At 44.9% G+C, this 23,883-nt stretch overlaps 1 protein-coding gene across 2 annotated transcripts in view; it reads left to right on the forward strand.

The window, feature by feature from the left end:
- The first annotated feature begins 3,417 nt into the window (after positions 1-3,417).
- The window catches only part of ZC3H18 (zinc finger CCCH-type containing 18), a 65,622-nt gene continuing 45,156 nt past the window's right edge, over positions 3,418-23,883 (forward strand). For both annotated transcript variants that reach the window (XM_032764196.2, XM_075073817.1), the window contains exons 1-3: positions 3,418-3,553; positions 12,300-12,907; positions 17,873-17,957. In XM_032764196.2, coding sequence (XP_032620087.1) covers positions 12,317-12,907; positions 17,873-17,957 — 676 coding nt within the window. In that variant the 5' untranslated portion in view covers positions 3,418-3,553; positions 12,300-12,316. The remainder of the gene's footprint in view (positions 3,554-12,299; positions 12,908-17,872; positions 17,958-23,883) is intronic.

Here is a 23,883-nt window from a genome sequence, read left to right on the forward strand (position 1 = left end):
GGAGCAAACCAGGGCTTTTCTGTGATTCTCACCCCGGGTACTTTGGCTTAGGTCAGTGTCTCAGCACAGAGAGTCTTCTAATGCTCAGAATTAAGCTCTGTCAAAAATATTAACAACTAATCAATTCCCGTTGGCTTGTAAATTACAGACCCTGACTGCCATTTAAATACCACCCAAACATCCAGGCCAATTCCAGAGCTGCTCAGACCTCTGGGATGCTGTAACAAGGAAAGGAGAATGACCAGAGCAGAGCATATGGTGTGGAAGGTGAAATAAAACAAAACAAAACCCAGGCTGTTTTCCCTGAAACAAAATGCTGCAGGCTATTGAAAACTCCAGCCGTAAGTGGTATGCTAACCACCATCACTTCCAAACGGAGCAGCACTTGAGGGTTTTATCTTCAAACCCTTCAGGGGGCCACTTTGCAAAAATTCAGTGTGAACACAGGCAGAAGAACTGAACAGCTCACAGTGAACCAAACCAAGTTACTCTGTTCCTCTACCGGGCCTCTTCTACACTGAGGTTTCGGCCCCTGGGATAGCTGCACAGGTGCAAACCCCTTGTGTTGACACAAGCTGCAGTGGCACAAATCATGTCTGAACTAAGGGTTTTCCCAGTGCAGCTACCTGATGGTTAAAACCTCAGGGCCAAATTCTCTGCTGATGTAAACTGGCACAGCTCTATTTGGATTCAGCCCCCAGTGTAGACAAGACCTCAGATACAGTTGAGCCTGGGCACCAAAGATCAGATCTGGATCAGGAGCTGACTAATCCCAAGGTTTGGAGTGTTTGGATGTGGATCCTGGAGCTTGACTTTCTTTTGTATCAAAGAAGATAAAGGTGGAGAGGATCCTGTTATAGGCACAAAGGGAAAACACCCTCCTGTGCCACGTTCCCTGCCTTTGGGTCCATCACTCTTCACGCCATCTATCCATCCATTCCCACTTGGATCTGATCTTTCTGAAGGGTGAGATGTGAGTTCTCAGCTTTACAGGGAACACTTTTAAAATAAACAAACACTGACAGGCAGTCCTTGACACCATCAATAACAATAAGATAGACCCAACGGGCTGAGCTGGTGTGGTCCCAGGACAACCAGGTAACTAGCTAATGGCTTGATAAGCTCAGAAGGGCCCTGACCTGCCACTGCCACTTGCCACCAGACACTCCCCCACATCCTGCTGCAGTCTCTCATAGCTGGGTTTCTCGGATCTAAGCGTTACCTGGGGCTGGGAGCTCCATCAGGGAGACAGAGAGTGTGAGTAAAGTGAAAGTGTCAGAAATCTCACTCCAGACCTGACACGCAGCATCACCTCATATTCCAGTTCTGAGCATCCCAGCCCTGAGCCACAGCCCCCTCGGCTATTCTAAATCAATGGTGGGAGAAATTACCAATGGTTAGAGCAGAGGCAGGCAGTCAAGTGAGCTGGGTTTTATTCCTGGCCATGTCACTGACTTGCTGGGTGACCTATGCAAGATTCTTAACCTCTGTCTCCTTCCGTTTTCCCATCTGTAAATACAGACATTTGCTGTTATTATGTTAACTCTGCCTCCTACAGATGGTATCCTGCCATCTTTCCCTCTTTGCACACAGCATATAGAAAATATGCACCTGTGCATTGCTTTTATAACTTAGTGCATGCATGTCTCCACTACCATGTGCTGCTTTAACACCACATGTACCTTCTCTCTTTTGAAACGCAAGGATACTGTGATATGCTAGCTCTGTGTCTAACAATCCACAGAGAATTGGTGGCCACATGGAATCATAAGGCCAGATTCTGTGAGGTGCTGAATATAAACTGATCACCTGGCACGTTCAGGACTTTAATGATGAATGGGGGGTGACTAACTTCAGTATTTGTCTATTCAGGAATTTGTAAAATCCTTGTTTGCATTGTGTGCCTGGCTGGAAAGCAGGCCCACCACTACACAACTGTCACTGACATTCTCGGGTTTGTGATCACTAACAGAATGAAGCTCTGTGTTATGGAACGATGATGCCATCTGTCTTTCTGACTTTCCCAGGGCTATCATGACAGGGGTGAAGTTAAGGTGATTTGGGTTCCTTGCTTGATAACTGCATTTAACTTTAATTCTGCATTTCTATGAGATGCTTTTTGTTTTATTTAACTTTAACATTCTTGAAAGACAATATACGCACAGACTTCTGCTCTGGGCCTGCAGTCTGTGTGCGCTTAGCACATGCCATTGTGCTGCCTAAGCACTGGGTTTCATTGTTGCATTGACCCCTGTGCATTGTGGTGTGTTGCATTGCCTTGCCTTTCCGTGCACGGTCAAGGGATCGGGGTGGTGCAGGGTGTTATGTAGCACTGAACCCTCTGGCAATAGAGCAGGATGCAGGGCACCGTTCCATGTGGTGTGTCACTCTGTGAGTGAGTGAATGAATGGATCACACGCACACTACCTGCCCCCCCAGCCTGCTACATACACACTACCTGCCCCCCCAGCCTGCTACACACACTGCCTGGCCCCACCAGCCCGCTACACACACACACTGCCTGCCCCCACCAGCCTGCTACACACACATCCACACTGCCTGCCCCGCCAGCCACTAACACATCGACACACACACACAAACACACTGCCTGCCCCCGCCAGCCTGCTACACACACACGACACTGCCTGCCCCGCCAGCCTGCTACAACACAGCAAATCACAACACTGCCTGCCCCCCGCCGCCTGCTAACAGCACACACACTGCCTTGCCCCCAACCTGCTACAACACACACACACTGCCTGCCCCGCCACCTGCTACACTACACACCATCAACACTGCCTCCACCCGCAAGCCGCTACACACACACACTCCTGCCCCCCGCCCAGCCCGCTACAACACACATCACACTGCCTGCCACCCCAGCCTGCTACACAATCACACACAACACGCCTGCCCCAGCCACAGCACACTCACGCACCTGCCTCCCCCAGCCCACACACTGCCTCTCCTCAGCCCACACACACACGGCTGCTGCCCCCCACCCGCTCACATCACACATGCTCCCCCCACACCGCCCACAACACACAACACACACGCAGCACTGACACGCTGCTGCCCCACACACCTCGCTCACAGCAACACACACACCCGCCTGCCAGCGCTGCCACACACATGCCTGCCCCACACACCGCCACAGACATACACACAACACACGCCTGCTCCCCACAGCCGCTCCACACACACAACAATACGCCTGCCCCACACCGCCTCACACACACACACACACACACCGCCCCACACCTGCCGACCACACACTCCACAGCCGCTACACACACACACACATCATGCATCACGCTGCCTGTCGCTGCCCGGACACGCCGCTGCGCACAAACAAGTCCATGTGCCGCGTCTCCAAGCCGCCGGGTGGGCGGCCCCTGCTCGCGTTCCGTTATATGTTCACACAAGTTGGCGCCTGCGCGCCGCCGGCGCAAGTAAAGGCCCCTCCCGCGCCGAGAGCCGGAGCCGCCTCCCCCGCCGCTCGGAGGCGCTGCCGCTCCCCTCCCCGCCCCCGCGGCGAGCCGCCCGCACCCCCGCTAGGTCAGCAGGCCGGGGGGGGCCCGTAGCCCCTGGGGGGGCTCCAGGGAGCCGGGCGCCTGGGGGGGCCTCCCTGGGCTCTGGGCTCCGGCCTGGGGGGGCTGGGCCCTTGGCGCGGGCGGGCCCGGCTCCCAGGATGGAGGACCTGGCCCCGCATGGGGGTGGTGGGGGCAGCAGAGGGGCTCGGGGCTCTGAGCCCCAGGCTGGGGGGGCCTTACTCCAGGGGAGGAGAGGGATCCGGGCCCCCTCCCCGGGACGGGTTCGAAGGGAGGAAGCGGTATGGAGAGGCGGGGCCCTGCGGGGTGCATGGGTCTGGGGGGCTAAGTGAGAGGGGTGAGGCACTGGGGAGCTGCAATAGCATCTGAGTAGGGGGGGGCTGCAGGCAGCCCTGCCCATCGGTGGGTAGTGGAGGTTTAGGGCAGGACTGTGCTGCATGTCAGGGGTTCTCAGCCTTTTTCTTGCTGAGCCCACCCATCCCCCCGACATGCTATAAAACTCCTCCGCCCACCTGTGCCACAATAACTGGTTTTCTGCATAAAAAAGTCAGGTACCGAGTTAAGAGATAGCAAGCAGGATATTTGCCTGGGGCCCCACTAAAGCTACATTGCTCAGGCATTGGCTTCAACCCTGGGTGGCAGGGCTCAGGGCTTCAGCTCCATACTGTGGTGCTTTGGCTTGCTACCCTGGCCCTCAGCAAGTCAAATGCTGGCTCTGCTTGATGACTCCCCTGAAATGTGTTTGTGCCCCTTCCCCCCGGGGGATGGGGGCTGGACCCCTGGTTGAGAACCACAGCTGTATGGGCCCCTGGTTGAGAACCACAGCTACATCCAAGTGACTAGGTGCAGGTGGATCTGGGGAAGGTGAGGGCCTGAGTTAGCATACCCACCGTTAAATATATGGGGAGATGATGGATTATTTAAACTGGACAGCTTGTACAGAATTGTGGATAGATGCAAAGTGACCTTAAAGTGAGGCAAAGCTTTACTGATGAAAACCCTTCAGGGCTCTCTGGAAAACATGCTCTCTGGAAATCCAGATGCTGTTCTCTATGCTTTAAATGCATAATGTTTTACATCTAAACTTGTTTTTCTCTTGTCGCTTCTCTTGGCGTTGCGTATGTGGATTTGTTTTAGAATGAATTTTGCATATTAGGAACACAGGTATTGTGTTACTGAACTCATAAATTAGGTGCTCTAACCCTTTTGTTTAGAATGCTAGTCTTTGCAATATAGATATCTATGCCCTGTTGGGTTGTTTCATCTGTATAGTGAAACGGTAGCACTAAGGTCTCTCCATAATATAGCTGTAACCACGTTATCAGCAGCTGTATTTCAAAATTCTTGTTTCTAGGCTGAGTTCCCTGAGCAGTGTGGACAGGGTTTTTTCCTTAGAATTGTGCTGCAGTGGTTTTGAAACAGTTATTACTAGCGCTGTTCCAGCAGTAGTATGAACTAGGGCAGATGTGTGAATTCTTTCTCCTGATCGTCGTAGGGTTTATCCAGAGTGTGGAAAGAGGTTAAGATCTCTTCCTAGTATAAACAAACTCTTACTAACCATCTCACTCAATTTATTTTAATGCAGTTTAACTCTGAAACCTAATTATTAATGAATAATGTACTTAATAAGTTTAACAACTTCATTTTTATTCTCTGCAGTTAGACTGATGTTCCAGTAGTTTAAAGTGGGAATTTCACAGATTACAGATATTAGAAAAGCTTTTCATGGTCCAACAGTAGCAGCTACAAGATTATGGGAGAGGTCAACTAAAGGAGACCCCAACAATCATTTCAGCAGCCAGGGGGCTACCTTTCCCACAACCTCCTAGCTGTACTGAGGAGGCATGTCTTCTAATCCTTTCTCCCTCAACTTCTGTCTTATAAGGCATCCTTCTCTCCAGGGCCTGCCTCTGATGCTCAGAGCTCTCTGAAGTCCCCAGAATGAAATTGACTTGTTTCACTGTTGGCTCATGGAATTCCAATATGGAAATTGACAATACTCTGATTGGTTTCCACTTTGCTGTAGTTTGGAGAGCCTGAGCAGTTGCAGAGATGCTGGAGCTGAGGGAGATGTTACTTCATGGGCTTACACTTTGTTCATGTTTGGAAGATTTTCTTTTCAGTAATGATGGTTAAACCTTTTTAATGAAAGCTTAGGTGCTGTGCAAATTGATGACATTTGCCCAAGAAAGCTTTTCTATTAGTCCCGGGAGACTGGATTTTTCTAACATTAGCTTAAATAGATTTTAGTATATCTAGGACAAAACCATTTTGAGCATGGTTACAGAAAGTATTCTTAAGACCTGATGACAGCAAGTTACTGTTTTCAGCACCAGTTCAGTGGACTTACTGCTAATAGATTGTTTTCAGCAGCTGGTCAGTTTGCTATTATAGGCAGAGCTTACTTTCTGTAGATTTAATTGAGTATACTACTTAAATAGTTGTACCTTTTAACCAGTTTCTGTCAAATATTGCTCAAATAGTGGAATTTTCCTTCTGCAGAAAGAAGAGCTCTAGTGATAGATTTTGATGAACACCTACTTTAAGACAGCTTGTCCAAATAAGAAACATACATCTCCAGCCATTTAAAACATCTTTGTTAAAACTGGATAAATTCTGCCCTTAGAATCATGTGGACAGCTCCTGTTGATTTCACTGGGATATGCATAGAGCAAGAGAGGACTGAATTTAGCACTATTTCTTGTAAAAGGCATTGACAAGGGCCCTGAGCCCAGAACACTAAGCTACCTTCAATTCCATTGCTGTTATCTTCTCTCTTAACTATTTCCCATAGATACTTGTGTCTTGACTATTTCCCTTATACACTTAACCTCCACACAAAGAGAGCAACAGTGTTAGTTAGAATCCAGCCTCTCTGTTTGGTGTGCTTGTTAAACTGTGCTGCAGCAACTCAAGAACAGGAGTACCAACCTCAGGGCAAACTGTTAAGAAGCAGATCACAAACCTCAATTGGAGGAGAATTCTATACTTAGTTTTCCCCAACCATTTATTAAGTGTAAACTCCTCAAGCACCATAACAGGCTAACTATGAGGTCACACGCAGTCCCCTTGGGCATTCCGATCTATCTTGCCATCCAGGTAACCTTGCCTTTGTGGTAGATAGTCCTTTATACCAAAAATCACAATGATGTTCAGTGTTGTATTCAGGTCCCATGATATTAGACAAGGTGGATGAGGCAGTATCTTTTATTGGACCAACTTCTGTTGGTGAGAGACAAATTGAACTCTTTGTAAGCTCGAAAGCATGTCTGTGTCACCAACAGAAGTTGGTCCAATAGAAGACATTTCTGCCCCCACCTTGTTTCTCTTTTGACAGGGTTACTTTTCCAGACAATAGGAGTTGAGCATAGTCTTGAGCACAGGACCAGGCGCTTGGAATTCCTGAATTCTAATCTAGGCTCTGTTGCCTTGGGCAAGTCAGTTTAAAAATCATATTTCAAAAAATAACATCCTTGTGTTATGAGCAGTACTTTGCTTAATAAAATGGAAATAATTTTTAAAATCTCTTCACTAGTTAAGCTGTTTTATATTGCGTTTGTTTCCATTTCCAAATTTCAGTGTGGAATTTATCCTGCATAGCTCCAATGCTGTCTTGTTTAACTTGCAAAAGTGCAGAAGAATACTTTTGTATTAAAAAAAAAAATGAATAGTTTTTTTAAGAACATTTTTATTGGTCTTTGGTTTGGTAAAAGTTTATTTTAACATAACCAGAAGTGAGATAAATATGAACAGACTGCCATTTTCACCTCTCCTCAGTAAGCAGATCCATTTTACGTACTGTAAAAATGAGGATAACTTAAATACCTGCAGTGATGGTCTGAGGATTTGTTCATATTTACATCCAAAAACCTACATTAAAACAAAGTCAAACACTCAAAAGTTAGGAAATCCCAAAACTCAGGTTGTCCGTGCAACCTTAATTTTACTACCTCATGCACCTGCGTTATGATAGTCTTTTATTGCACAATCACATTCTATTTTTTCCCCACAGGATATCTGCCTCATTCTGTGCACAGGATGGGCCTGATCTGGGGATGAATCAGGACTGTGTAGTGAATGAGGCTTTTTGCCTTTAGCACTCCTGCATCATGTGTCACAGATCTGGAACATGTATAGTGAATGAGGCAGGGGATTGCAGGAAAAGAAGAATGTCACTGTAGCAAATTGGATTCTATTCCTGCCTCTGCCGCAGAATTCCTATGTGATAGGCAAGTCACTTAAACCAAAGTTTCTATTGGTAGCCATTGTGTGTTCCTCATTTTCTGGGTACTGAACATGAGACACTTAGGGTCAAAGTTACGGAAATGCTGAGCACTCACAATTGCAGCTGAGGTCACTGGGAGCTCTGCTCTGAATAGGCAGACCCTTGGCATCTCAAACTGGGGACCCTACATTAGTGCCATACTTTTGACGTTGCCCTTCTGCAGTCAGGTCAGACCGTTTCCTCCTTTATGCTCCCTGGTGTGGAGGGAGGAAGGCAGAGGCTTTGAAAGCACAGGAGAGACAGTCTCCCTGCTTTCAGTTGTGGTGCCACAACCCTTGGCTGCAAGGGAGGTGCAATTGCAGGGAAGGTCCTGCTCAGCCTCTGCACCCTTGCGATGGAACATGTTCAGCTGCTCTGTGGGGATATCACAGGCACAGTCCAGTCACATGTAGAAACCGTGAAGGATGCAGAATATTCAGTGCATGCAGAATCTTAGGAGAATTTAGCTACCAAAGTCTAGCAAGTCTCTACTGAGCGTATGTGAACTAGATTTTTTTCAGAAGCTTATAACTTGGCCAGTTGTGGGTGAATTCTCATGGGGCCAGCAAAAGGTACATCCCTGGCACCAGAACAACCCTGCCTGCCAAATTTAAAATCCCAGATCCAATGCATGAAGGCATTTTTTAACTTGAGTGAAACCAATATTTTTCTACAATCCCATTCTCAGAAACAACTGAAATGTTTAGTTGAAACTTTCAGGAAAAACAAACAAACAAAACAGCCTGGTTCAGGCACTGATTCAGATTAAAGTTTGGCAAAGTTACAGGCAACTGAAAACAGGGTTTTCTAATGGAAAAAGTCGGGTGACCTTAAACAGACGTGGCCCCACCCATAAATTATAAAGTGGTTTTGAAGTGCATTAAGTTGAAGGTAGTATTTATTAATTGGTTTATTGCCACATGACTCTAGGTTATAAGTCCTGTAGCATTATATGTAGATTGGTAGTTCTCCAAAAAAAAAAAAAAAAAAAAAAAATCCATTTGTATTTCTCACAAATTTGCCTTTAACCCATTATAAACTGGGCCACTTTTATAGCATGAGGTTCAGAGTTATTCCTTTTCTTTGAACAGATCTGTTTAGTTCACCTCCACTCAGCCAATCACAATGCATCTCTTCCTGTCCTATTGTACTTCTGTAATACTGCTCCAAATAAAGCCCTTGTGGTGTTAGCACAGCTTCCTCGCTTGCTTTCCCTCCAGTCCTCTGGACCTGTTTGGGGAATCTGAGAACTTGGAGACAAGTGTGTCATCTAGGGCCTAGGCATCTGCATGTCAGCCAGGGCAGGACTGATTGCTCTGGTAGGGTGGTAAACGCTGTCAATCTAAACTTCTTGGAGTAAAGTTTAGGCTGGAATTTTCACTAACCTTCGTTTCATTGAAGGAACAACAGTTAGTGGCCTACAAGGAGAATGGTGGCCACTCCTGTCCCCATGTTAATATAAAAAATTGTTGCACCATTTTATCATCCCACTTTTTTCCTTGTTCTAGTTTCACCTTGTAATTCTTATGGTGGGTTTTCTTGATTTCCATAGAGTTGCTTGTAGCATAATTATCACATCATTTGTTCATCTAGGCATAGTTTTTCTATTGTACTGGTGAACTGAGGCAGAGTGATGGCCATGGAGATTGACCAGCTGACTGAACCGAGGGCCCTCTGTGTATCCACATAACAGCAGACAGTGCAAGCTTCCCATGTGCGCTGCCTCACCAAAGTAGCTTTAGAGATGACCCAGCAGACGAGGTTTGAGGCCTGTTGCTGAGGATCAATATGGGGAAACTTGCAATGCTGCTGCTGGGAAGCAGGAAATATGTCATGAACTAACATGAACACTTGCCTTTGTGAATGCTGCTGTTAAGACAGCACTGGTTTTATGTACATTTGTCCCTTCCATCACTTCTTAGTGGAGCTCAACAGGAGAGAGAGGTACCTGGACTAGACTGTGGTCTTGTAGTTTTCGGAACAGCCAGCAGAGGTGAACGTTTGTACTCAGCAGCCAAATGGATAAAATGAGCACGAGCACATTTTCTCCCACTCCCTTCACATCCCCTAACCTGCATCCTCTTTTTAAACAGCTTGTTTGCAGCAGGTTAGAAAACAAATAAATTCCCCTATCTCATCTTTGCTTGACAGTTTGTACGTTTCTCCAGGCCTGTTAATGTTGACCTTTTATGTGAGATGTAACAAATTGTAAGTAAATTGCCATGCATGTGGTGGAAAGGGTAATTTTCAGGCAGTTAGATAATTAAAATTGTCATAGAACTGTTCTTACAGGAAGTAACAATTTGTGACTGACATTTGAGTTCAGCATCAACCTTTAAATGTTTTTGAAAACACAATTTATTTGAAATCTGTCCCATAATGCACTTAACTGCCCAGAACTGCAATTAGCAAGAGGCAATTAGCTGTTTTTATTGAGCTTTTAATTTCTTAATAAAATCACAAAGTTGGTCATTTGAGGAAGCCCTGTGTGCTGAGAAACACTGGAAACTACTACTAGGGCCAAAATGTGTCTTTACCATAATCTCAGTGGTAAACTGGGCTGACTGGGAGTGAGAGCGATCCATGGGGGGCGGGGGGGTGCTGTTGGAAGAAGGCACAAAAACAAAAATGGGGAGAAACGAAGGCTCTGTTGTTGCTGTTTTTAACATGAGGAAACTGAGAAACCCAGGCTAAGCAAATTGCCCAAGCGAACACAGCAAATCGGTAACAAGGATTGGAGTTCCAGAGTTCCTGGTTTCCTATCCTGGGCTCTAACTACTAAACCATGTTACCCGTAACACCCTTCCTGCCCCATATCAGTGCTGAGATCCAAACTCCTTAATAATCAGCCAGGGTTTGGTGTTTAAAATTCTGAGACTTGTTGTTTTTTTCAGTCTAAAATCTGTTTAGATTTCATGGCAGTCTGCTTGACCACTGGTGACCTAGCATGCCCCTGTCATTGTCTATTGCCTACCCCTAAGGTAAATGGCAGCCTTTTTTGCTACAGTCTGGGTCAAAGAAACTCAGTAGGGAAGAGTGAGTGAGCTACTGTTGTGGACCAGGAGAGGAGAAAATACTGCGCTGGTAACTCTTTTTCTTCACACAGAAATAGAATTAATGGATACAAACTGTTTAAAGGAGACATAGGGAGCTTCTTTAAGGAGACAACCTTCTGCTTGGTTTAATATAATAATTTATAAGTGTAGCATCTTTCATCTGAAGAGTTTAAATGTAAACTGTGAAAATCTGGCACTTTATGCAGCTCTCAACTGCAGTTGTTTCACAAAGCGAACAAGCTTTCAGCGATCTATAATGGAGGCGAATCAGTTGAGTGAAGCATGATGCATATTTTGGGGGATGGAATCGGTTTATGAGAGGAGTTTAATAAAACTGATTTGCAATCCCATGATTTTTCTTTCAGCTATAAAGGTACCTTAACAAGCCTAATACCAGTTCTTCTCTTGACTTCTAACTTCTGCCTCCTGCCCTCCAAAACCTACATTATTATAGAACTCTTTCACAAAGAAAAGTCAGACTGTGTGTGCTCACATGCGTGTGTGTACACACATATACATATACATATATATATATAAAATTAATGGTGAATTTAGTACTTTGGAAAAGCATCAGATTGACAATGCTGGGAACTTAAAGCCTCTGTTTAATCATCCATAGGTACAGGACTGAGAATACAGTATGAACTTTCTCATGCTACACCTTTAGTTTGCCTCTCCAGCATTCTGGAGGAGTAACCTCGATACCCAGTTTAGACCCGTGCCCATTCAGTCCTGGGATTCTTCTGAGACTGCCAACTGGTGCCAGTTATTGTGGTGTGTCTGGTGATACGTACTTTGTTCTCAGGGTTAAGGTATCTGCACAGAGTACCAAACAGCTATCAAATGGTAACAACTTTACCTTGAGGTCAGAAGATCTGTACCTCATTACCAGTTCCCTGGGCCATCCAGTCCCCTATAAAGTCAGCCTTCTCCTTTGTGGAACACAAATGCGTTTGCTATATTACTTCTGAAATACCCTCTGCCTTGCCTCTTGTCATTACTGTACTTTATCTCTTCTATTATAAAGAGAGACCTAATTGTTAAATGTTCATATTGAACTTACAAAAAAAGACATAATGCAGCACATGGATATATTTGATATTGAAATGTTTACTTCAAGATATTTTAGATACAGTGTTACTATGTAGAGAGGGTGGTGCTTAGACATCATTTTTCATTCTAAATTTAACTTTATTAAAAGTTTCTTAATAATCTAAACCAGCCACACATACGTGCAGTTCTTGTTTTGTCTTTGCTCTGGCCAATATGTATAGCTCTTCTCTGCTAAGATATTAAGGTAAGCCCTGACCATGCATTCAGGCAGCACCTCCTCCAGTAGAAAGATACAAACTGTATCCCTGTATTTTATACAATGAGCGAGGACAAGGTTTTTGTTCCACATACTAAATGTATTGTGTTTGCCCTTAGCAGACTAGCAAGTACTGATGGATGTTTCCGACAGCCCTGAGCAACACCCCTGCTCTCCCGAGGATGAAGACCAGCAGCTCTCAGACGACGAAATCCTGAAAGAGAGTGGCTCAGATCGGGAAGTGGATGGAGAGGGTCATGGCAACATTCTGGAGGAAGAGGAAGAGGAGGATGCAGCCAGGGGACTGAGTCAGGGCGAAGAGGAGAACCACTCAGATGAGGAGGACCACTTAAGTGAAACCAAGTCTCAGGACTCTGACAATAATGAGCAGAGCAGGGAGCTGAAGAGCTCCCCGTGTCACAAGGAGGAGGAGGAAGACCGGACAATTGATCTTGGAGACGAAGCATCCTCTGTCACTCGGGAACTGGATGAGCATGAATTGGACTACGATGAGGAGGTTCCCGAGGAGCCAAGTGCTGCTGTTCCAGAGGATGAGGCAGAGAAGGTCGGGGGTGAGGATGACGAGGAGGAGGAGAAGGGAGACGATGCACCTGAGGATGAGAAGAAATCCAACAGTAAAAGCGATGATGAAAAGGATGGCCAGGATCCCCTCAAAGAGAAGAAGAAAGAGGAAGATGATGGAGAAATTGATGATGGCGAAATTGATGTAAGTTCGAGTTATCCTTAGACAAGGGAGGGAATTCAGCAACGCCTGTTTGGGGTGGGGAAATCTGTTGTTCTGCCCTTAGATTCAGAATTAGCTGGCTCTTAGGCTGACGTGCCCTGAACATCTGTCTAATTTATGGCCTCTAACTACTGTAATCTCTCAAACTGTCCATCACTGCCTGTCCCTCACGAGCTCAGGTTATGCCCAGCATATAAATGAGATGCACATTTCTGAAAAGGAAGGCCTGCTGTGTATATAACTGTGACTTCAGTTGCTGTGTACTCTGGAAAAACTTTTTGTGCACAACATCTGTAAAGATGTCTCAAATAAACTTGGTCCTGATCAGTGCACAGGGTCTCCAGAGCTTCAGATTTCTACCTTTGCTCACCAAGGACTTTTGGGTAATGCTAGCACCTAGTTAGCCAGCCACATGCTAGGCGCTTGCAAGCTATGCCATCACTTGTACATTGGTAACCTACCAGGCTATAATGGCTTCTGAGGATGGGATGTGTGGCAAATCCAAGTGTTTTAAAATAGATTTTATTGTCTGTATTGCAATAGTGCCTTAAGACCCTAGTCGTGGATCAGGACTCCATTGTGCTAGGCACTGTACAAACAACATAACAAAAAGAGCTGACAATAGAAGTAGGTTGTTGTCTGCCGCTTTGGTGATGCGCACTTCCTGTGGTAACTGATCTGAGTTTGTGCTCGGAAAGGCAAAGTGAGCGATCCCATTAGGAACTGTGGTCAATAGCACTTATGTAGCACTTTGTGCCCAGATTGCTGTGTGGCAGCACTCTGCAGTCACCATGTGTAATATTAGTGCCATTTCACAAGTGGAGGAGAATGAGCTGGTGGTGAAATGACTTTCTCAGTACCACAGATCGAGGACTAGAACCCTTCCTGTGGGCTCCCACTCTTGCGTTTAGGCCACACTTCACTCTGACTACTGGGAGTGTAAGACAGCACTTAAAATATAAAAGCCGAATGGTTAGCATTAATTCCTCTATGTCAGAGACCCAAGTGCAATTTCTTGGCCCTGTTTCTTGTTCCCCATGCATGAGGTGCAACTGGGCAGGGAAAGTTTGTCACTGCAGCACCACTCGATAATCAAGCAAGGAAGCAATGGGTTTAGAAAGGAGTCATTTCTAGTCTTACTCGGCCAAGGACGATTACCCAAACCTGAGAGCGAGACGGTCAGGGTAGAAGAGTAGGATGTTCTCCACTGATGACTAAGCCCTGCTCTACACTGGGTGGGGGGATGTCGACATAAGATATGCAACTTCAGCTGAAGCCGGCGTATGTTAGGTCGACTTGCCGCTGTCCTCATGGCCAGGTGAGTCGACCGCTGCTGCTTCCCCATCGACTCCGCTTCCGCCTCTCGCGAGCTGGCGTTTCAGAGTCAACGGGGAGTGCATTCGGGGATCAGTTTATCCGCATCTAGATGAGACGCAATAAATCGATCCCTGATAGATAGATCTCTACCCGCCGATCCGGTGCATAGTGAAGACCTGCCCTAAGGGAGAGGAAGTTAATTGAAGGAGACGAACAAAATAATAGTCTGTCATTTCAATTTGTTTTTCAGTTGGGCTGCAGCTGACAGTGACATTTTCTGAAAAAAAGGTTCAGATCAGAGTGGAAATTGTAGTAGACCAGCATTAGCTGAAGTTAGCATAGAACGCAAATTGTGCATTGCTGTCTGGCTGAACTACCCCATTATGATAAAATGTTCAGGAAACTTGGGTGAATGACAGAGGGTTTAGCTTACTAGGACTTCTTCAAAAAGACCTCAAGTCCTAAATCTTGTGTGTAGAATACAGTAACAGAATTGATCTTTCCTGCATTGACCACCTGTCTTTGTTTTGATCAGTTGAATGGCTCAATTCTTAGCCCAAAGGTCTGGTTCACACCCAGTCAGCAATCCTCTGACAAATGTCTTGAATTTTCTTTATTGGTTTAATCCCATGTTGCTTTGGCTAATTTAGTGGTCAGGATCACACGTTTCCTCTTATGTTCTGCTCATTGTGGAAGGTGATCTGATAAAATTCATTATATATTTTCAAATGACTCAAACGTTCTAACTCAGTTTCACTACAGGTTAAACCAGGGATGGGCAAAATACGGCCCATGGGCCAGATCTGGCCCGTTTAAGGTTTCTGTCGGGCCCGCCAGGCTTTTTGCCCCTGCGGCATAGCGGGGCGCTTGGGCAGGCTGCCTACCTGCTGTGACCTTATGCTGCTCCTGGAAGTAGACGGCTGCTTTTAGCATGTCTCTGAGCGCCTCTGGTGGAAACCGACCAATGGGAACTGCGGGAATGGTGCTTGTGAACGCGGGCAGTGCACCGAGACCCACTGCCGTCCTCCCCCCAAGGGACGCGCAAAGATGTGCCAGCAGCAGCCAGTCGCAGCTGCTTCCAGGAGCAACGTGGGGCTACAGCATGCAGGCAGCCTGCCTGAGCCCTGCTGCGCTGCTGGCCAGGAGCTGCCTGTGGTAAGCCCCTCCCGGTCAGAGCCTACACCTCACACCCCCTCCTGCATCCCAATTCCCTACCCCAGCCCAGAGCCCCCTCCTGCACCAAACTCCCTCCCAGACCCCACACCCTCTCCCGCACCCCAACCCTTTGCCCCAGGTCAGAGCCCCCTCCTGCACCCAAGCTCCCTCCCAGACCCCCTCCATTAATATAGTAGAAATGGATGGCCCGTGATGACTTACAAAATTTGTGGTGTGACCTCCTGCGAAAATTATTGCCCATCCCTAGGTTAGACATTTCTGTGTTCTATATTACCTCAAATCCTTGTGGTGGGAGAACCCAAGCAATTAAATTTACTGGATCCCTAAAATCATTTCAGAATAACTTTTAACACGCAGCTTGATACAATTCTAAAGCGTTCCTCCTGATTGCTAGGGATTCCTGAGAACGCTGCCCACACTAATATGCAAGATGAATTTGCACTCTGAATGGCTTTCATATATTAGCTTATAATGGGGATCCCAGCTGTCTGATTTTCATTAGACCACGCAGAATTAAATACTCTCTCTTATGTTCAAGCACCAGTTTTGCAAAGATTTCGCACAGTTCTAGTAAAAAGAGCTGCGTTAAGCTGGCTATTCCATTCACATTATGTTGAATGCAAGACCCATCTTTTCTGGGGGGGATGTTAATTTGTCTGCAATTTATGCTGTTTGTGGACATTTTTAGCTTGATGGGGAACAAAAGCTAGCACAAGATTTAAACATATACACTATTTGTAGGCATTTTAAAAAAGGAGCTCTGGCCTGAGAGAATCTCGGAAGGAATAGAGTGAAAGAGAGCTGGATTATCCAGAGCCAAGTGGACATTTCTTCTGCTTTCCAGCTGTTACATTGCTAGAAATACATAAAACGCATCCACTTTTCCATGGATGTAATCACTGTAGTTGCTACAGGGATGTCATGACTGTCAGTGAGAGGGAAGGTGTCCACAAGACACTTTCTCTATTAAGATGTGTTCCGCAGTATGGCAATATTTCCATCTCTTTGAGGTAGAGAAGCTGAGAGGGGCAAGGTAAGGTTCCACTGCCTTATTGGGTACATCTACACTGCAGCTGGGAGTGTGTTTCCCAGAATGGGTAGACAGACACACACTAGCTCCGCTTCAGCTAGCATGCTAAAAATAGCAGTGTAGCCAGGGGTTGTGTGGGCAGCAACTTGGGCTTGTTGCTGGAGAACGTACCCAGGATGTCCAGATGTGTTAGTGGGCAGGTGGCTAGCCTGAGCCATTGCCCATGCAACTGCTGGCTATGCTGCTATTTTTAGCATGCAACCTTGAGGAGAGCTATCACATGTCCATCTGCCCAAGCTGGGAAGCATGCTGGCAGCTGCATTGTACACATACCCTTAGTCTGAACAGCTGTCATTCTGGCCCCTAGTGCCTTTGATGTCACTTGTCACATGCATGTTTTCTCTCCACTGGACCCCTTTTAAAAAAAACCTCCCTTTGACCTAACAAATCCAAGTGGCTAAAAGCTTTTTCCGAAAGGGTTTCCTTTGGGAACAAAAGCAAGGCCTGCTCTGTGAAGCTACACTTGTTTTATTCTGTGGATATACATTTTCATAAATCATATCTGGATGTCTAATCTTCCAAGATGACTAATCCTGAAGGCAACTTGGAGAGCCTCTATGCACTCCATCTTTCTAAGGTTCTCCCTGTGCTGCATCATGGCTCTCAGTTTATGCTGAGTTCCATTATAAGGCATGCTGCTTTATGACTCGATGCTGAATTCCTGAGCAGTGTTAAAAAATCAAAGAGTAGGAATGGTGGAGAAGGGAGTGTGATTTAACTGCTGCAATAGGGGACTATGAAAACAACAGGTTTAACTTCCTCCCTGAAAGGCTGGTCATGAGATTCTGTCACTACACACGATAAAGAAGCATATTCAAATGGGTGTTATAACACAGCAGTTGTCCTCCAGAACTTAATATGTAGGTTCCCAACATCTGTATCAGCTCTCCTCATCAGTCACTCTTTCAGGATGGTCTGTATACAAGAGTCACAGCACTGTAATTAAACACGCATTTTTAAATTGATAAACTAAAGGAGGGACTCAAGATAAATCAGTATGATACGGTTCAGTTGATTTCAGAGTGTCCACTTGAGTTTGTCCCAGGTTAACTAAAACAATTTAAAAACATGGAAAATGAGTGCTACTTAGTCCCTAGACAAGGCTTCAGACTCTAAGAAGCTCTTGATGCTTGCAGGATTTCCAGTCTTCCCTGGAACACTAGAATTAATACGCTCCCTGCCCTTTCTTCGGCACAGGAAGGTCCACAGTGCGTATCACTGTGGACACTGTTATGTTCCCAGTTGCCCCGGGACACGCATTCCCTGTAACTGTGGAGTTGCTGGCTTTGATTTTACTGTGACAGAGTTTGTGGTTTTCATGATGACTTGACTCTCTTAAGCATCTGTCCTTCTGTGCCTTGCAGGATGATGATCTGGAAGAGGGAGAAGTTAAAGATCCCAGTGATAGGAAAGTGAGGCCACGTCCCACCTGCCGATTCTTCATGAAAGGTAACAATATACTGCAGCAGAGGGAGTGAATTGAGCACTCTGCGGCTTCTCTTGTTCAGTAGTGTAACTGTTGGACTACCAATCCCATGAGGCATGCTGTCCCAGACATCACTCATATCACTTTTCTTTTCCATGGTGGCCAAGTGCTGATTGTACACAGGGCCAACATGCAAAATATGTAAAAATTGTTCTTAAGTGCAGAATGCCTCAAATAAAGGATGACTTACCGCACCTTGAAATAAAAATCCCTTCAGAGGTCCTCTTAATAATCAAATATTGCTTCAAATCTTTTAAAAATATTACATTGTACAAATTAGAGATGGAAAATACTCATTCGTTCTTGTCTAGTTCATGCCCTGCCAGGGCAGAATTATTCCCTGCAGCCCAATATCCAGGTTACGTCTGTAAATCTCAAACAATAGGATTCCACTTCTTCCTTTGAGAGACATTTCTGCTCGGTATTGCATTTAATGAATAGCGTCTACCATTTCTACCAAGCAATGCATTGTATGTAAATGTATTGTTCTGAATTGCAGAACATTTTTAGAAACTGTCCATAAAGAGTTCCAAAGAAGCACAGTGTTAAAGTCAGATGTAGCATCAGGGCTGATAGATTAGGTGAGGAATGGTAGTGTTCCTTTTGTTACAGAACACTGGATTCACACTGAGTAGGCTACTAGCATAGTCTAGGAAGAGAAGCTTTTCCCCTCAGTATAGAAAATCAAAAATGTGAAACCTATTGAAGTATATGATACAATATAATCTGGATTAATGAAGTTTTAGGTCTTTATGGTCTTCAAGATAACAGATCATAATGGCAGAGTCCTCACTGAAGGTGATGACACTACCTACCAGTGGAGGGATTACTGTGACAATCTGTATGCCTCATCAGAGCCACTTAAAATACAGGACCGCAGAAAGGAGCGTGTGGAGCGGGAGCCATTAATCCTGCAACAGGAAGTGCTGCATGCTATTATATATATTAAAAAAAAAAAAAGCCTGGTAAAACACTGGGGGCAGATAACTGATCAGGAGAATTGTTAAAAGTGAATGATGACCACATATTGATGTCATGTCGAAAATTTGCAGTGACGTATGGATGATTAGAACTGACCTGATGGCTGGACGAAGGAAATCCTTCTACCTGTATCAAAGAAGGGAGACATAACGGAGTGTAGTAACAGTCATATTATCTCCCTATTATTGCGCATGAGTGAAATTCTGCTCTGCGTAATCCAGGATTGCATGAAGGAAGGATAGAAACAGAAATCACCATAACAAGCCGGTTTCAGAGAAGGAAGAGGCATATGTGATCAGATCACAAGCATCACGTATAAAATGATAGGGATAGGATCTAAATTAGATGGGGTCTAAATTCCCACTCAAAAAAGAGATCTTGGAGTCACTGTGGATAATTCTCTGAAAACATCCACTCAGTGTGCAGCGGCAGTCACGAAAGATAAGTGTTGGGAATCACTAAGAAAGGGATAGATAATAAAACAGAGAATATCATGTTGCCTTTATATAAATCCATGGTACACCCACATCTTGAATACTGCATGCAGATGTGGTCGCCCCATTTCAAAAAAGATATATTAGAATTGGGAAAGGTTCAGAAAAGGACAACAAAAAGGAGCAGGTTCCTTATGAGGGGTGATTTAATAAGACTGGGACTTTTCAGCTGGGAAAATAGACCACTAAGGGGGGATATGATAGAGGTCTATAAAATCATGACTGGTGTGGAGAAAGAAAATTAGGAAGTGTTACTTCCTCTCATACCACAAGAAGTAAGGGTCACCAAATGAAATTAATAGGCAGCAGGTTTAAAATGAAAGGAAATATTTTTTAATACAGCGCACAGTCTGTGGAACTCTTTGCCAGAAGATGTTGTGAAGGCCAAGATATAACAGGATTCAAAAAGAACTAGATAAGTTCATGGAGGATAGGTCCATCAATGGCTATTAGCCAGGATGGGCAGGGATGGTGTCCCTAGCCTCTGTTTGCCAGAATCTGGTACTGGATGACACGGGATGAGGATCACTTGATGATTCCCTGTTCTGTTCATTCCCTCTGGGGCACCTGGCATTGGCTGCTGTCGGAAGAGAGGATACAGGGCTAGATGGACCTTTGGTCTGACCCAGTATGGCCATTCTTATGTTCTTATCCATTACATCATTGAAAAATGCAAGGAGTTTAATCACCTATTGATCATGTGTTTCATTGACTTCTCAAAAGCATTGATACCTTCTGACATGACTCTTTGGAGGATACTGGCAGACATGGGGATTCCAAAACATCTCAATGAACTCATTGCAAGTCTCCACTGTCAATAACAGACCACAGTGCAAACAGCAGCAGGTGATAGTGACAGGTTTTCCACTGGGTGAGACAAGGGTGTATTCTGTCCCCAAACGTTTTCAACATGTATGCAGAATTAGTTACAAGACATGCCCTGGAAGGTTTTGACAAAGTGGAAGGAGCTGGGATTTCATTAGCAGACCTCTTAACCAGTCTCAGTTGATGACACAATGCTCTTTGCTACAGCCACTGAGGGAAGGCAACAGCTGTTGGAGTCTGTTTTACTGTGGACTAGCCCTAAATGAAGTGAAAATGAAATGTGTGCACATTGACATGATTAACAAAAACAGAATATTCGGGCAGTACAGTTACGTCAAGTTGTAGAAGCAGTCGAGTAATTATCTGGACTCATACATACCAACCAAGGAGGCTGTTCCAAAGAAATCAGAACATGACTAGGAATGGCTCATCCGTAGTGGCCTCCCTTACAAAAGTTTGGAAACACTGTGGCATCTCAATATGTACAAAGGTTTGACTGGTGAGCAGCTTAATTTTTTCCATAGTGACTTATGGATGTGAATTGTGGGAAACTAATGCTGCTGACAAGAAGAAAATTGAAGCCTTTGAGATGTGGTGCTGGCAAAACCTTGTGCATATCTCCTGGGTGTGGGGGCAAAAAAACCCAAACAAACACATGCATATGTTAGAAATATTATTGGAGACAAGCAGACCCTACTGTCAGAAATCAATAGGCACGAACTTACGCACGTTGGTGCCATCAGGCACAGAAGTGGATGTAACCTCAAAAGTGTCAGGTCATCGTAGTAGAGGACGACCAGTGATTGGATGGATAAATGATTTGTGGCAGATCAATTGGAGGTCAGCTGCTGAATGTTCAAAGCTAGCTATAGATCGAAGGCATCCAAAAACTCTGCTACAATGACCTGGTCTACACTACGCTTTTATACCGATTTTAGCAGCGTTAAACCAATTTAATGCTGCACCCATCCACCCAACGAGGCCCTTTATATTGCTATAAAGGGCTCTTTAAACCGGTTTCTGTTCTTCTCCCCGACGAGAGGAGTAGCGCTGAAATCGGTATTACCATATTGGATTAGGGTTAGTGTGGCTGCAAATCAACGGTATTGGCCTCCAGGCGGTGCACCGCTGTGACTGCTCTGGACAGCGGTTCATGGACACACACTGCCGAATTAATGTGCTTAGTGTGGCCGCGTGCACTCGACTTTTTACAATCTGTTTTACAAAACCGGTTTATGTAAAATCGGAATAATCCGTAGTGTAGACATACCCAATGTCACCAATATTCAGACATGAATAAATGGATTTTACTTACTTGGGTCTTTATAGACTGGGTTTAAAGAGGAGTGCTATTGAGTGAAAACCCATATTTTTAAGAAACACATTTTCTTGCCTTCGTTACATACAAACCTGAGATTAGTAAAACAAAGATTTAAAAACTAACTTGTTGGTGCTTTCTGCTTGCTTTTTTGCATTTTCTCCATCTTGACCATTGGAAATAAACTAACTAGTTTCACTTTCACTGTTTCATATGCTAGTACATTGTTGCAAAGACTGCGGAGGAATGTTTAAAAACTAAAATCTGTTTCCATGGCATTTCTTCAAAAAATGTGGAGGCTTGGTTTTGTAAAGTCTTGTTTATAACAGAATTTAATATGGACTATATTAGACTGAGTTCCTCCAACTTCCCATCGAAGTTGTGTTCACCCAAATGCTTTTGTTTTAGTGGAAATGGTAAATGACATAAACTACCTAAAATAAAGCCAGAAAGGGCGGAGTGGGAAGACTTGCTTTCACTGCTATGTTGAAAAAAGACAACACAGGGATTTGTTTGGGATTTTTCCAAGAGCTGAGCATTGAGTGTAGCTCACCTGTGTTATTGAATGGCTTCCTGTGTTTAATTGTTTGTTTCCTGTCATGAGTTCAGTAGTGATATCGCTGGAAAGGGTGTGTTCCTCTGTTTGAACCAGGTGAGTTTTCCCTGGGTGGGGTTGTTCGTTCCTTCATTCTTAGTGTTGTTGAATCAGATTACATCCCAGTGCGTCACAGAATTATTGTAATCACCAGACCCTTATCTCAGTGTGTGAAAATTCAGATTGCATCACATCAAGCTTTTTTTGCCAAAGATACATTCCTTTGATTTCACCTTTATTTGAGTGACCTTAATTTCCTCTCTGACTTTCCCAAGAGATCTATAGAAATATTGCCATCCAGGAGCCAAGCTAAAAGCATCATTGTGGGACTTCCGATGCTCAAATTCTAGTCTCTGCTCTTTCTGAGGAATTAATTGCGGCCACATGACATGACACTTTGCATCAGTCCATTTTGATTAACATAACTGATTCTGTGGAAAAATGTGTGTTTATGCCTATCCGAGTGGAACACCTAATTCGTAGCCATTCGACCACATGCACAAGAGCCTCTTACTTGCCAGGAGTAACTCTTGCACTTGACATATTTGAATAAGAAATAGAAAATGGTCTGTATAAATTCTTATTAGTAGTCTCAGCATTGAACTTTCAAATCCTGTATACATTTACTGGAAATTAGGGTGCTTAATTAATCACAGTTAACTCACGCGATTAACTCAGAAAAAATTAATTGCGATTCAAAAAATTAATGGTGATTAATCGCAGTTTTAATTACAGTTAATACCAATTTAAGTATATTCAATATTTTGGATGTTTTTCTACATTTTTATAGATACTGTTTTTTGTCTTGTAATTGAAGGCGCTCGGAGCTGGGCAGCGCAGGGAGATGGCAGCGGGGCTGAGGAGCCACTGGGCAAGGGTTGAGCAGGCTCCAGGGCATGGCACGGCTCCCTGGGCAGCAGCGGTGCCTCATTCCTGTGAGAGACGCTTCCCTGCCGGGACCGAGCAGAGCTTGGCGGGTACCGGGTGGCGTGGGGCCATGTCTGCCCTGCACGCTGGGGCTTTGGGCAACTGGGGCACCTCTGCCTCTGTGATGAAGCTGAAGCCGAACCAGACGCGGACCTACGACTGGGAGGGCTACAAGAAGCAGGTGGCGTGTTTGTGCTTCCTCAGTGAGCAGGAGGACGAGGTGCTGTTAGTGAGTAGTAGCTGGTACCCAGAGCAGTGAATTGTACTAGGTGGAGGAATGGAGCCAGAGGAGGAACCAGAAGGTGCTGCGATCTGGGAGGTTTATGAAGAGGCTGGAGTAAAAGGAAAACTAGGCAGACTGCTGGGGATATTTGAGAATCAAGACCAGATGCGTAGGACTTACATTTGTTCTTATGGTGGCTGAAATATCGGAATAAAAGAGAATGGTTTAAAGTAGAAGATGCTATCGAGGTTCTTCAGTGTCAAATCAAAGTGTATATTGACCATTGGCCTGCTAAACCCAGGGTTGTGAGTTCAATCCTTGACAGGGCAATTTGGGGGAACTGGTGTAAAAATCTGAGGATTGGTCCTGCTTTGAGCAGGGAGTTGGACTAGATGACCTCCTGAGGTCCCTTCCAACCCTAATATTCTCTGATTATTTTTATTACAAATATTTGCACTGTAAAAATGATAAAAGAAATAGTATTTTTCAGTTCACCTCATACAATTATTATAGTGCAATCTCTTTG

This window comes from Chelonoidis abingdonii, chromosome 19 (genome assembly GCF_003597395.2).
Source record: "Chelonoidis abingdonii isolate Lonesome George chromosome 19, CheloAbing_2.0, whole genome shotgun sequence".
Classification (NCBI taxonomy): Eukaryota; Metazoa; Chordata; order Testudines; family Testudinidae; genus Chelonoidis; species Chelonoidis abingdonii.